This window comes from Trachypithecus francoisi, unplaced genomic scaffold (genome assembly GCF_009764315.1).
Source record: "Trachypithecus francoisi isolate TF-2019V2 unplaced genomic scaffold, Tfra_2.0 Lachesis_group2, whole genome shotgun sequence".
NCBI lineage: Eukaryota > Metazoa > Chordata > Mammalia > Primates > Cercopithecidae > Trachypithecus > Trachypithecus francoisi.
The window spans coordinates 159,200,495-159,216,096 of NW_022681465.1; the positions used below are offsets into that span (position 1 = coordinate 159,200,495).

The window sequence follows — 15,602 nt, forward strand, 5'->3', positions numbered from 1 at the left end:
CTCCAGGACCCCACTGAAGACCTGTGGAATCTGAAACTGGGAGGGCAGGCCCAGTCGTCTGTGTAACAAGGCCCCCAGGGGATTCAGATGCACACTCAGCCACTGCTTTACCTCAGAGGAGAGCCTGGGAGCTGGTCCACAGTGAGAGTCCTCCCACCCTTTCTCCTCCGCCTCTCCTGTGTTGTCTCTTCTGCCCATTTTCCAGATTGGGCATTACAGAAATCTGGAAAACAAGATGACCAAGACAGAACTTGTAGACAGTGATGAATGCCAAGAGGCAGTCCTCTTCAAAGAAAGGGGGGAACCCTCATACACCAAGAAATCTTGTCCTTTTTTTTTTTTTTGAGACAGTCTCGTTTTGTCGCCCAGGTTGGAGTACAGTGGTGCAATCATGGCTCACTGCAACCTCTGCCTCCCAGGTTCAAGCAATTCTCATGCCTCAGCCTCCCAAGTAGCTGGAATTACAGGCACCGGCCACCACACCAGGCTAATTTTTGTATTTTTAGTAGAGACGGGGTTTCACCATGTTGGCCAGGCTGATCTTGAACCCCTGACCTCAGGCAATTCGCCTGCCTCAGCCTCCCAAAGTGCTGGGATTACAGCATGAGCCACCACACCAGGCCTTCTTGTCTCTTTTATGCCATGCATATTTGGCCTCTTCACAAGTTAGGCAAGGAAACAAAACTGGGCCTGAGGAGCCTCACACCCAGGTATTCTGAAGCTCTTCCTCACTTCTCTGCAACAGATGTCCAGGATTCAGAGGCGAATCGCTGCTTTCTAGGAGTCTCTATCCACAGCTACAGAACTCCACCTTGAACAGGGGTCAGTATGTTGTTCCTGCTCCTTGCTGAGGCTACTAATGGGATTACACGAGACTGAGTCCATTGGAGTGGCTCAAGTCAAAAGGAGCAGAGGGACCTCCATTCCTCCATCCAGGTGGATTCACGTGTCACCCCAGGGACAGGAAGCAGCACTCCCTCCCCACCCAGGGACTATGACCATGTCACACGGGAGGGCGGTACATCTTTAGTTCTTAGGCTGACTTTCTACCTTGTTCCTCTGGAGCCTGGGCTCCTGGTGGGATAAGGACAAGAAAGGCCGGGAGGCTGCGGGAACTCGGACTGCTGATGTCTGGGTCAGCTACTCTGCACTTTAAAGGGCAAGTTACACACCTGTTGTGAGCAATACCTTTATTCTTCCTGTCTTCAGTGTCTTCCGCATCCATCATCTCACATGCCGGACAGGCCTGCTGTTACTCCCATTTTACAGACAAAGGAACTGAGGCTCCTATAGGTTGTCTTTCTCAGTCAAAGCAGAGTCCATGATAGGCATCTCCTGGGAACTTGTTAGAAATGGACTCTTCGCCAGGCGTGGTGGCTCACGCCTATAATCCCAGCACTGTGGGAGGCCAAGGCACGTGGATCACGAGGTCAGGAATTCAAGACTAGCCGGGCCAAGATAGTGAAACCCCATCCCTACTAAAACTACAAAAATTAGTCAGGCATGGTGGCAGGTGCCTGTAATCCCAGCTACTTGGTAGGCTGAGGCAGGAGAATTGCTTGAACCTGGGCAGCAGAGGTTGCAGTGAACCGAGCTTGTGCCACTGCACTCCAGCCTGGGTGACAGAGTGAGACTCCATCCCAAAAAAAAAAAAAAAAAAAGGAAAGAAAAATGGACTCTTCAGCCCCACTCTGACCTGCTGAATCAGAATCTGCATTTTAACAAGATCCCTAGGTATACGGAGAAGCACCGGGCTGGGATCTACCCGAGGTCTGGGATCAGTCCAAGATTCTTCTTTTTAACAGTGATGCCATACTTTGGGTGGCAAGGACCTAAGAGGTTAGTAGCAAAAGGCCTACGTTCTTGCTTGAGGCCCTGCTTGCTAGCTTGAGGACTCTGTTATATTAACAGAGTACTTATTTTGGGTAAGCTAATTCTTTTGGGTAAGCTACTTATTTTGCTTGTAGCTACCCAGAAGAAGAGGTGGCTGGCTGTATTCTCCAAACTTCTGGGACTCCTCGAGGAGTGAAGTCTGATCTACGCACGGAACCAGCCACCACGTCAAAGGAAGAGCGATGGCGCCCCCATGTGGCAACACAAGCACCGCAATTTCACACAAGACCAAATCAGAATTGGCCGGAGGGGAACATCAGATTCTTAGGGAATGTGACTCCAACTAATGCTATACTCAGGGCGACTTTTTGGAAGGCAAAAGCCCCATAGTCTAGCCATACAACTTTCCAGAAGAGTAACACTCTTCACAACAGTTGGCATCAAAATTCTTGGCTCTGCCATCCACCCATTCTGAGAGACTCTTTCCTCATCCCCAAAAATGGAAGTTCGGATAAGATGACTTCAAGAGGAGTTCTATCGTTTTTCCCCTCATTGAAAATAATAGAAAACAATAAAATACTGCATTTCCGCCTTCAAGTATTCACTGAGCGCCTTCTCCATTCCCCACTTCATGCCGGGCTGCAGGCAGGCAGCTGTAACCCAGGCAGAGTCCCTCCTTCAGTTGTGGGATGTAGAAGACAAGGACAGGACCAGTCACAGAGGAAAGACCTTCACTCATGCTGGAGCCTCCTTTACCACTGCATGGGCCCTTTCAACTTTCCTAACCCACACAGCTCACTGGCTCCTCATGGTAACCTCACGGCAACCTCACATGTGTCCTATGAAGCCCCCCGCCAGCCCTCCTGAAAGGTGCCTTATAATTGGAACCATCCTTTTGTGGAGTATATACTGACCCAGTTCATCCTTAGAAATGCTTTGCTGGGATTTACATCCTGGAAGCTGGGCCACTGACTGGTCTTCCAACACCATCTGTTTCCAGCTTTCTCTTCTGCAAGCATTAGCGAGTCTAATTTAAATAATCTTTTAAAATACGTTTTAAAGTTCATGTAGAAAAAAAAAAAACGTGAGACCTCCTGTATGTGGTAAGGGTCTGCTTACTTACGATAAGAAAAGTACTTGAAGTGCTTTCTGTCCCTCCACTGATCCAGGACTCCAAATCTAATAGTCCACCTGGCCCTTGAAGGATGTAAACCCAGACACACTAGTGAACAGGCCCGATAAAAACACAGCTTTCTGAATTCTTTTCTGTGTTGTTTGAAGCTGGCGAATGTCACTTAGGAAGTGAGAGTAAAGAGTCTCTCTGCTCTCCCTGTTCTAATGACGTGTGCTGAAACTGGACGAATAAGGTCAGGATTAGCCTGGCACTTGTTCATGGACATTGAGCAAATCTGGAAAGCATTCTGTATTTTTTTCACATCCTCTGAGGTCTTTCCCTCCCTGATCCTCCAGAAATTTACACCTTCCTTTATCTTCCCAAATGTGCTGCTTGTACCTCAACTTGGCCATTTTCCCTATTTGCCTCGTAGACTGATGCTTAAGAAGTCACCTCTTTAGTTTCTACACTTCTTGCAGCATCTGCTCAAAATAGCAGTTCACAGAAACAGTGGCATTCCAGGTTAGAGGGTCATGGCCAGGGCTGCCCCAGCCAAAGCCAAGTACATCCAAGGAATGTATTGGCAATTCCAAGGCTCCCAATGGTCTCAACTAAGTGGTGGGAACCATCCCCATTTACACACAGGACTGTGGGCACAGGACACTGCCCAATCTCCTTTCTCGCAGACTGATGCCTCCTTTCAGAGAGGCCAAGCTTCTTGACCCTCACCTCAAGCCCCTTCAACCCACCCAGCTCCCACCCTCCTGAAGAATCTAACCCTGCTGGCCACTGCCACATCTCACATCTCTAGCTCCCTTCCTCCCAACATGCTTTATGCATCATAACTCCTCTCTGGCAGTTCCTTTTTTCAAAGCTTCTACTTCCTCTTCCTAACACATCCAAACAAAAGCCTTCATCCCGTCAACCAGCAACACAACTCCAGCCCCAAAAGCTTCCATCCACACCCACCTGGAGCATCAATGTCTCAACCCCACCCAGGAAAACTTCTCAATCTAAACTCCCACCACATCTCCAATGACTCCTCAAGACTAGAAGCTCCACATATACAATCATATCCTGTATTGTAGGTTTGAAACCTTGGAGCCATTCTTCTTAAAACACACTTCTAGTTTTCTTAACATTATGAAATTCCTAAATGCTTTTATTAGTGACAGGAGGTGGTAGGGGGTGGGGGCGTGTTTCCCCATGTTGCCCAGGCTGGTCTTGAACTCCTGGACTCAAGAAATCCTCCCAACTTGGCTGGGATTACAGGCATGAGCCACCATGCCTGGCCCTAAATGCTTATTGTAGAAATCTTTCAGGCCACGCACGGTGGCTCACGCCTGTAATCCCAGCACTTTGGGAGGCTGAGACCATCCTGGTTAACATGGTAAAACCCTGTCTCTACCAAAAATACAAAAAAAAGGAGCCAGGCGTGGTGGCGGGCGCCTGTAGTCCCAGCTACTCGGGAGGCTGAGGCAGGAGAATGGCATGAACCTAGGAAGCGGAGCTTGCAGTGAGCCGAGATAGCGCCACTGCACTCCAGCCAGGGCGACAGAGCGAGACTCTGTCTCAAAAAGAAAAAAAAGAAACCTACAATCACCCACAATCCCACCCTAAAAAACCACTTCATCTGGAAAAATCATTGACTTTTTTATTGCAAACCCATTTAATGTTATTTCCAAACATGAGAAGCTATGTAGTTTTATAACCTACATTCTTGTGTAAAAATGTAGGCCAGGCATAGTGGCTCACACCTGTAATCCTGGCACTTTGGGAGGCCAAGGTGGGCAGATCACAACATCAGGAGTTCGAGACCAGCCTGGCCAATACAATGAAACCCCGTCTCTACTAAAAATACAAAAACTAGCCGTGCACGGTGGCGCATGCCTGTAAGTCCGTTACTCAGGAGCCTGAGGCAGAAGAATCACTTGAACCCGGGAGGCAGAGGCTGCAGTAAGCCGAGATCCGCCACTGCACTCCAGCCTGGGCAACAAAGTGAGACTCCGTCTAAAATAATAATAATAATACACACCTTTTTGTTAAAGCCACTTAAAATTATTGAAATAGATCAAGTGTACATGAGTACACTATCAAAAGTCAGATCAAGAAAGAAGGATCACCAAGTCTGACATCATCTTGTCACTACTCCACAAAGAGTAACTACTATCCCAACTTCTCAAGCATGGTTTTGAGCTGGAACCATGCTCACATCTTCCCTCTTCCTGCAGGTACGAAAACCAGCCATTTTCCCCTTCATCTGGCTGTCCCCTCAAAGGTGGACCAAGTCCCACTACCTCCAACATCCCCCAGGCCCCCTGTGCCCCCGCAAAACAGCTCCCACTGCCCCACAACAGAACCCTGATCTCTCAGCCCCCCACCTTTTATGGAGACAGGGTATCACTTTATCACCCCAGTTGGAGTTGCAAGGGCGCAATCTTGGTTCACTGCAGCTTTGACCACCTGGGCTCAAGTGATCCTCCTACCTCAGTGCCCCAGGTAGCTGGAATCACAGGTGCACACCACCACACCCAGCTATCTCAGCTCTTTCTACCACATCTAACAATTCCCCTACACAAACCACTTAGATGCTCAGGAGGAAACCAAACCTACTAGAGACACATTTCTTAGACACGTGGCTACAATAGGCCCTGTTGGTAGGCCCTGGCAGGTAAGCCGCTTCTACAGCCAGAGGACTAGGACTGTGTAAGGGGCATGACCCAGGGAACAAGACCCCTGACCCCTCCTCATCTAGACCCATGTCTTCTCCAATTAAGGTCTTTTTCACTGGCTTCATGCCCTTTAAACACCCATCACCACCATATATATACACACCAACACACATTCCACACAGCCACACCACATATCCAGTGGTCGCAACTATTCTAGGACTCTGGGCCGTGCTGTTCTTTGGCCAGGTATCAGTCCTAGCACTTACCTTTATGCCATAACCCCCACCTTCTGCTAACAAAACCCTCAAAGTAAGGCCCAGTCACAGGAGCAAGACAAGGATTCCTAACACCAAAGGAACTGGGCCAAGACTCAACTGGAGCGAGTACAGAAAAATCAGCAACATTTTCTTACAAAGTAGGCAGTGCTTCAGCTGTCATTCTTCCAGCTGGAGGTCTTCAACAGATGTTAAGTGAAATTTAGCTCAGAGGGTTCCTACTCCTAGAGAACGTTATTGAAAACACACACCTCGCCCCCTACAGACACACACCCACACACACACACACACACACACACACATCCACACACACACCCCCACACACACCCAGCAGCCTTCATTATGGAATTAAGGAAACCATTCAAGTGTAAGACAGGTTTATTTTATTAGTTTTTCCTAAACTTGTCTCATGTTTACTGAATGATTTTCTTAGTGTAAGAACGTGACCTGGAGCTTTAACAAATCAGTTTGGATAACGCAACCTGGATAAATGCTTGTCTGTACACAAGCCATCAATTACCACTCTCTGTCCTGGCCTCCATGAAAATCCAACTGGTCTTAAAGTCTGTCTAAGCAGAGAGCAAGCAGACCACATCATGTTTCAACTTCAAATTCACCCCATCCCAACACCCACACCCTTCCCCCACTACACACACACACACCAAAAAAAAAAAAAAAAAAAAAAAATTTTTTTTTTTTTTTTTTTTTTTTTAGAAGAAATGGCCATTAAGGACTGGGCCAGTTGTACAAGGGTTGGCTTCATCCTGCAGCCAGCACTTTTAAAATAGCTATTGGCTTCACAGCAGGCCAGCTGGAACTCTTGAAGCATGACAGGTAGAGAACAGAGGATGTGCTAAGAACAGGGCCTTGTTGCGGTGCCGCGAGGCTTCCATGCGTGCTTACACACCAGTATAAGTATACTTTCCCCTTCCTCCTCCTAAGCAATTTTTCTCAGTAGCACTTGAGAGCCTGTAACACTCAAACTTTTCGATGTATCTAGAGATGGACAAACGCTTAATTCTAACTACGCAACATATCATCTTATTTCTAACAACACAGGCCAAAAGTAACAGGCACTCTGTTATACAGAATATCAATTTTTACAAAGATCCAAAACATTACCAACAAACCTTTTAACAGTTTCTTAAAGCAGGTACCAACTCTGGCCTCAAACACAGGCTTCCCTTGGAGTTTCCAAAATGCCTCACTCCTGTCAACACTGCCCCAAAAAGCAGTCAGAGGAACGCTTTGGTATACCTGACACTGGCCACACAGTTAAGAATGAGGTGTTGTTATAACATCAGGCACCACACTTCTTTAACACTAATTTCAGACTCATCCAGTACAATCCAGTGTATCTTAGTTTTTTTCTATCATCTGTCAGCTGCTTAACATGTACAAATTGGCAGGTTCATGACAGATATTAACACAACACACAAGTGATTGTGATGAGCTAAAAAGAACTTTTAACTCTTGTCCTAGGAGTTCAAGCTATACCTCAAAATTATACAGAACATCTCTCACCTGAATAAACAGGCCAGGATACAAATCTTTACACCAAAATTAACAAGGATTTAATTCCTCAGTTAAATTTACCATGGCTATCTCCAACAGTATATGTACCCAATTCTAATCTTCTGAAAATTATTTAGACCCTGATGATTGGGGTATTCGTGAACAAACTTTCAAAAAGAACCTCCAGGTTTAAAGCCCTCAGTTAACAACTTACTCTAGGCAAGCGGGTCTATTTTCCCAAGAGAAGTACATGGCATTTATAATGGGAGCCCTTTTATTGGGAGATAGGGAACAGAACACAGGTGAGGGTGAAGGTGAAATATGAAGAAGTTCAGAGCACACCTTTGCTCCTCTGCCGTGTTAATCCATGCTGTGCCATGCTCCAACCCTCACAAAGAGGGAGACCCCATCCCCACACCAGACAGGGAGCCTTTAGAGCTATCTCCACAACAGATTTTTAAAGCATAATTAGAGCTCCTGCCATGTAAGTCATAATGAAAAGTCTGCTGGATAGCTAGAGCTGTAGCTATAGCTCAACTTTCCAAAACAAACTTATTCTTGTAGACACATGGTTAAACATAAAGGAGTGAAGCATTAGCTCAGTAAGACTAACTGGGCTTCTAAATAGTACCATTATGTACCATTATGAAAAAGATACAATGCACTTAATTTCTGTATCTAACTATTTAGAAGTCAAAATGCTCCATACATTACCTATTTCCCCTCCCCGAAAATCCCCTAAAAACTGACTAAGAAATCTTCAGTATTCACTTGCTCTAGTTGATATTTAGAACAAAGTTGACAACTTAAAGCTTTATAATAGTCTGTTTTAATAGAAACAAGTGTTGGAATCAATCAATGTCCATCTCAGGAAGCTTCTTGTCTGACTCCGAAGGCACAGCTGTGTCTGTACCCTGCTCAGCAGCCTGGGGGCCTGGGTTGTCTCCTTGTCCATCCACTGGTCCATTCTGCTCTGCATTTTTTTGTTCCTCTTTTGGAGGTTCCACTTTGGGTTTGGGCTTTGAAATTATAGGGCTACAAATACTTGTCAGCTCCTGGAATGGGTAAGAAAGAAAACCGTGGTTTATTATAAAATTAACAAATTTTACAAGACATGCTAAACCCAAATCCACCCTCTCCCACCACTCAATCCTCAACCTAGAAGCTAAGACACTATAATAAAGTTCCCTCCTAAATGTCACTTGAGGACTATTAAAAATAAGGCTGTCAAGAAAAGACTATTTTAAAAAGTCTTAAATTACCTTAATTTTAGCTTCAATCTCTTTTGACTTGACAACTGGATCCATGGTCAAACTCTGCTTGTTCTGCAGATTTAGCTTGTTATTCATCCACTCCATTGCCTCATTTGTGCTTTTTTCTACCTTCGTCATGTCAGCAGCATCCAAATGATCATACTGGTCCTCCTGCAAGCAGGAGACAGTCAGACAAGTGCTAAAAGGGTGATACCCTTCCTTCCAGCAAATATTGTCTAGTTTGTGCCATTTTTCAAAAACTTATAATCTTTCAAAAAATAAAGCATATTTAGCCTCACAATCTGAACAGACATTATTCAAAAGAAACCTAATCCCAATTTTTTAATACACTCAGGATAGACTTAAATTTTAAAGGCCAAGAAAATTCATAAGGTATCAATTAAAAGGCTTCAACAAGATAAACAGCAGCACCTGATTTATACAAAATCTTACGAAGATAATTTCACAATGCAAAAAAATTACATTAGATATGACAGCTGAAGTTTCAGCATGCTAGTTCAGAACCAAAACTATAATGAATACTGTTTTTAAAAGAAGGCCTTTCATGTGAACCTGGGAGGCAGAACTTGCAGTGAGCCGAAATCACGTCACTGCACTCTAGCTTGGGCAACAGAGCAAGACTCCGTCCCAAAAAAAAAAGAAGGCCTTTCAGGCTGGGCGTGGTGGCTCACGCTTATAATCTTAGCACTTTGGGAGGCTGAGGCAGGAGGATCACTTAAGCCCATGACTTCAAGACCTGGGCAACACGACGAGCCCGTCTCTATAAAAAATATAAAAATTAGCCAGGCATGAGGGCCACATGCCTGTAGTCCCAGCTACTCAGGAGGCTGAGGCAGGAAGGTCACTTGAGCTCAGGAGGCTGAGGATGCAGTGAGCTATGATCACACCACTGCACTTGAGCATGGGCAACAGACTGAGAGCCTGTCTCACAAAAAAGAAGGAAAAAAAAAAAAGAGGCGGGGCCTAATGGCTAATGCCTGTGATCATAGCACTTGGGAGGTGAAGGTGGGTGGATCATTTGAGCTCGGGAGTTCAAGACCAGCCTGGGTAACATGGTGAAATGACATCTCAAAAAAAAAAAAAGACAACCCCAGTTGGGTGTGGTGGTACATGCCTACAGTCCCAACTACTGAGAAAGTAGCTGAGGCAGGAGAACGGCTTGAGCCAGAGAGGTAGAGGATGCAGTGAGCCGAGATTTCACCACTGCACCCCAGCCTGGGTGACAAAGTGAGAACTTGTCCCAAAAAAAAAAAAAAAACCACAAAAGCTCAATTTATGGTTTCTTACACTAACAATATGTCAAAGTTTCTTACACTAACAATATGTCAAGAACCTGGGGTATAATGGAGGAACTTTATACTCCAAAGTCTGAACTTCGGAGTCAGACTTCTGGCTAAATGACAGTTCTCCCAATTTAGTGACCCTGAATGTTGCTTAAGGAAAGTGAGGCTTAAATAAGTTGGAATTTATCTATATATGCTGATACCACCCCCTACCTTATAAAGGTACTGTGTGCATAATTACTAGGCCTCAGGTGTTCTTAGAAAGACCAGGATAGAGCATAAGTCAAACACTAATGAAAAGGAAACTGAACAACACTGTTCAATTCCAGATTCCACCTATTAAAGAGATATAGCAAATCCTATGGTTCTTATTAAGATGTTATAAAACATTCCACATTACATTAATATCCAAAATAAAAAGTGCTATTAAACAAGTTAATGAGAACAAGAGAAAAAAATGCTATGTAAATGCCTCAGAAGTTAACTTTATGGCCGGGAGCAGTGGCTCACGCCTATAATACCAGTCAGTACTTTGGGAGGCCAAGGCAGGTGGATCACTTGAGATCGGGAGTTCAAGACCAGCCTGGCCAACATGGCGAAACCCCATCTCTACTAAAAATACAAAAATGAGCTGGGCGTCGTGGCACATGCCTGTAATCCCAGCTACTTGGGAAGCTGAGGCAGGAGAATCCACTTAAACCCAGGAGGTGGAGGTTGCAGTGAGCCGAGATTGTGCCACTGCACTCCAGCCTGGGCAACAGAGCAAGACTCTGTCTCAAAAAAAAAAAAAAAGTTAACTTCACTAAGAGTAGGAAAAAGAAAAAAGTTACCTTGTTTTTGAAAGAGCTGATTATTTTCATATACTGTTGGATCTGTTTCCCTAGTTCTTCAAATAATTTTGGTCGTTCTTCAGATTCCTGGAACCGTATCTTAATAGGTTGACCTAGATTCTTAACAGAAGAATACACACAGTCTTCATATGGCAGTTCGACGATCCAGAGTACTGATTCCACTAAGATTGGTGATAAAGTACATTTAATCTCCGTGTGCTATATATAAGAAGTTAAATATATTTCTCCAGGCCTTTGGAAGTATGAAGCTACTTCAGAAGGGGAATGAGACTATACCTCAGTACTGTTCTATGTGGAATCGCTTCAATTTGTCACCTGAGCCCTTGTTCTCAAAACACAGCAGGGAGACCACCAAAAATTAGGTGTCGCCTAATACAGATACACAGTACTAAATATAAAATATACTTGTCAAAAATAAAAAATGCTTTAAAATCTTAAACACCTGAATCTGATGGAGCCTCTAAATGTAACCATCAACTTGACAAATAATATTAAATGCCACCATGGAGGTGAAAATCTGCAAAATCCAACTACAGGAAGATCCTACAGGACCAATGACCCAATTTCCTCATAAAATAAATAAGGAAAGGGTGGGGGCAACACGAGGAAATGACGGAAGAAGAACTATAGACACAGTTATAAGCAACATCAGTAAAATCTATGCACCTTATATGGATACTAATTCAAACACAAAAATCATTTATGAAATAACTGGAACTTGAAAACAATACAACAGTGATATTAAGAAATGCTTGGTCAGGTTCCATGGCTCATGCCTGTAATCCCAGCACTTTGGGAGACCAAGGCAGGAGAATTGCTTGAGTCCAGGAGTTCCCATGCCTGTCTGGGCAACACAGGGAGACCCTTTCCCTACAAAAAAATTAAAACAGCCAAGCGTGATGGCACACAGCTGTAATCCTCGCTACTTGGGAGACTGAGGCAGAAGGACTGCTTGAGCATGAGGTCGAGGCTGCAGTGAGCCATGACCATACCACTGAACTCCAGCCTGAGTGACAGAGTAAGACTCAAAATGGCCCAGTTCCATAAGAAACCAAGTAATCCAGAGCTAAAATTAAAGAGAAATGTGAAAAGTTCATTCTTGTGCATCTGCAACCTTTTCCAAACAAAAGGCCTCAAAATTTTATGTAATGCTTTGCATTTTTAATCCTAATGTTAAAAGATGAGATGCTTTAAATACAAAACCAGATGCTGTGGCCAGGCGTGGTGGCTTCACACCTATAATTTCAGCACTCTGGGAGGCTAAGGCAAGCATATCACTTGAAGTAAGGGGTTCGAGACAGCCTGGCCAACATGGTGAAACCCTGTCTCTACTAAAAATACAAAAATTAGCTTGGCATGGTGGCACATGCCTGTAATCCCAGCTACTCTGGAGGCTGAAGCATAAGAATCCCTTGAATCCAGGAGACAGAGGTTGCAGTGAGCCAAGACTGCGCCACTGCACTCCAGCCTAGGTGACAGAGGAAGACTCTGTCTTATAAAAAAAAGAAAACCCACCATGCTTTGCTTTTATTGAGAATCCAAGCTACATAAACAGAAACAGCCCTGCCCCAACTGCATTCCCTGTGCCTTTAGGGCAGGTACTAAGTCTTGCTAGTCTTTGTATCTCTTGACACCAAGAATGCACTAGACATCCAATTCAGTGAAGTATTATAAACCTAAACTCAATGTTCAGAAAAATCATTTTGTTATTACAAGGTTCTAAAAGTGAGAATGATCATGAGCCTAAGTCATAAAGGGTTTAGTTCATCAAACATCATTTTCAGTCTGTCTTCTTTACTTGAGAATTCCTCCCAAATTTGAGGTCCTCAGAGGAAGCTTCAACAAGGGTTCTGGATACCTCTGCTCTCAAGAGTCACTTACTTTTGGCCGGGCGCGGTGGCTCAAGCCTGTAATCCCAGCACTTTGGGAGGCCGAGACGGGCGGATCACGAGGTCAGGAGATCGAGACCATCCTGGCTAACATGGTGAAACCCCGTCTCTACTAAAAATACAAAAAACTAGCCGGGCGACGTGGCGGGCACCTGTAGTCCCAGCTACTCGGGAGGCTGAGGCAGGAGAATGGCGTGAACCTGGGAGGCGGAGCTTGCAGTGAGCCGAGATCCGGCCACTGCACTCCAGCCTGGGCGGCAGAGCGAGACTCCGTCTCAAAAAAAAAAAAAAAAAAAAAAGAGTCACTTACTTTTAATTCAGCCAACTTATCGACATAAACTTGCTTTGGCTGGTCTTCTCCATCCTCATACAACCAATTTTCAGTATCTTCTAGTTTCAAAGTAAAACTGTTACGATCCTAATGATGAAGAAAATATTATAATTAGGTCATTCAAAAATTACATCCCAAATACAGTCAGAGGCATAGAATATAATGATGTATCTGGGATTTCCTTTAAAATACAGAGGGCAGCCAGGCGCGGTGGCTCACATTTGTAATCCTTGGGAGGCTGAGGCACGTGGATCACCTGAGATCAGGAGTTCGAGAACAGCCTGGCCAACATGGTGAAACCCCGTCTCCACTAAAAATACAAAAAAAAATTACCCGGGCATGATGGCGGACACCTGTAATCCCAGCTACTAGAAAGGCTGAAGCAGGGGAACTGCTTGAACTCAGGAGGCGGAGGTTGCAGTGACCAAGATGGGGCCACTGCACTCCAGCCTGGGAGACAGAGCAAAACTTCACTTCAAAAAAAATAAAATAAGATAAAATAAAATACAGAGGGAGGAAGGAGATGGGAGACACAGAAAACAAGGCTGGCAAATGTTGGTCCACTTGATAGGTATGGGGGCTTTTATTATATTATGCTCCCTGCCATGGAGGACTTTGGATAAGTTAAAAAATTTCAGAATTAAAAACTGCATTTAAAAGCAAGTGTGGCGGGGAACAGTGGCTCATGCCTCTAATCCCAGCACTTTGGGAGACTGAGGCAGATGGATCATCTGAGGTAAGGATAGACTAGCCTGGCCAACATGGTGAAACCCCGTCTCTACTAAAAATACAAAAATCAGCCAAGCATGGTGGAGCTTGTAGCTGTAGTCCCAGCTACTAGGGAGGCTGAGGCAGGAGAATCGCTTGAACCAGGGAGGCGGAAGTTACAGTGAGCCAACATCGTGCCATTGTACTCCAGCCTGGGCAACAAGACCGAAACTCCATCTCAAAAAAATTAAAAAATAATAACAACTGAGTTAAGTACCCATCAACCAATGAGTAAATAAAGCAAATGTGGTAGGCAGGGCACAATGGCTCACGCCTGTAATCCCAGCATTCTGGGAGGCCGAGGCGGGCAGATCACGAGGTCAGGAGATCAAGACCACCCTGGCTAACATGGTGAAATCCCGTCTCTACTAAAAAACCACACACAAAAAATTAGCCGGGCGCAGTGGTGGACGCTGTAGTCCCAGCTACTCGGGAGGCTGAGGCAGAATGGCATGAACCCAAGAGGCAGAGCTTGCAGTGAGCCAAGATCGTGTCACCGTACTCCAGCCTGGGCAACAGAGTAAGACTCCGTCTCAAAAAAAAAAAAAAGAAAACATGGTATATACACACCATGGAATACTACTGAGTCATAAAAAGGAGCAAAGTAATGTCTTTTGCAGCAACTGGATGGAGCTGGAGGCCATAATTCTAAGTGAAGTGACTTGGGAATGGAAAACCAAATACTGTTATGTTTTCACTCATAAATAGGAGCTAAGCTATGGGTACCCAGGAGCATGCACAGTAATACAATAGACTTTGGAGACTCAAAAGCAGGAGGACAGAAGTGGGGTGTGGGATTAAAAAAACTACATCTTGGGTACAATGTACAGGACAAGGATGACAGGTGCACCAAAATCTCAGAATTCACCACTATACAATTCATCCATGTAACCAAAAACCACCTGTACCCAAGAACTATTGAAATTTCTTTTTTTTTTTTTTTTCTTTACAATAAACAGGAAAAAGTGAGCTTTAACAATTTAAAGAAAAATACAGGCTGGGCGCGGTGGCTCACGCCTGTAACCCCAACACTTTGGGAGGCCAAGGCAGGCGGATCACCTGAGGTCAGGAGTTAGAGACCAGCCTGTTCAACATGGAGAAACCCCATCTCTACTAAAAACACAAAATTAGCCAGGTGTGGTGGCGCATGCCTGTAATCCCAGCTATTCAGGAGGCTGAGGCAGGAGAATTGCTTGAAGCTAGGAAGCGGAGGCTGTGGTGAGCAGAGATCGTGCCATTGCACTCCAGCCTGGGCAACAAAAGCAAAACTCTGTCTCCAAAAAAAAAGAAAGAAAGAAAAGAAAAATACAAGATAAATAACAATATTCGAATGTGCCAAAAGTGATTTGTGAACATGATGCACAAAGACCAAACTTTGCAAAACACTGTGCTAATAGACAAATATATAAAATTTTGCACCCCCCCAAAAAAACTGTTTTTAATAATTCTACTATACACATATAGCTGCAGACTTCCCTTCTAACCCATTTAAAGATGTTCACAGAAGACACACAGTACTTAGGCATATTGCAGTAGACTTACATCTTCACTCACAAACTTCTCATATTCACCACTAAGCTTGTCTCTCATTTCATACACATATTCCTCCACTGCATTCTTAGCATCATTCCGCTCCTTCTCCAGTTTATCCTGCATGATCATCTTACCCTGAGAATAAATATTATGTACAAATTAATTAGACATTAGGACAACTGAAATCATTTCCTCTTAAATACCAATATAATTATAAAAGTAGAGCCGGACACAGTGGCTCACGCCTGTAATCCCAGCACTTTG

The 15,602-nt window shown here is 44.5% G+C and overlaps 1 protein-coding gene across 3 annotated transcripts in view; it reads right to left on the reverse strand.

Annotated features, from left to right (window-relative positions):
* Positions 1-6,254: 6,254 nt before the first annotated feature.
* The window catches only part of HSPA4 (heat shock protein family A (Hsp70) member 4), a 57,944-nt gene continuing 48,596 nt past the window's right edge, over positions 6,255-15,602 (reverse strand). For 2 of the 3 annotated variants that reach the window (XM_033181232.1, XM_033181234.1), the window contains exons 15-19: positions 15,348-15,473; positions 13,017-13,124; positions 10,797-10,916; positions 8,672-8,833; positions 6,255-8,464 (exon numbers count right to left, since the gene is read on the reverse strand). In XM_033181232.1, the coding sequence (XP_033037123.1) occupies positions 8,261-8,464; positions 8,672-8,833; positions 10,797-10,916; positions 13,017-13,124; positions 15,348-15,473 (720 nt within the window). In that variant the 3' untranslated portion in view covers positions 6,255-8,260. Of the gene's footprint in view, positions 8,465-8,671; positions 8,834-10,796; positions 10,917-12,283; positions 12,699-13,016; positions 13,125-15,347; positions 15,474-15,602 lie in introns of those variants that run through there. The other variant, XM_033181233.1, reaches the window with a different exon arrangement.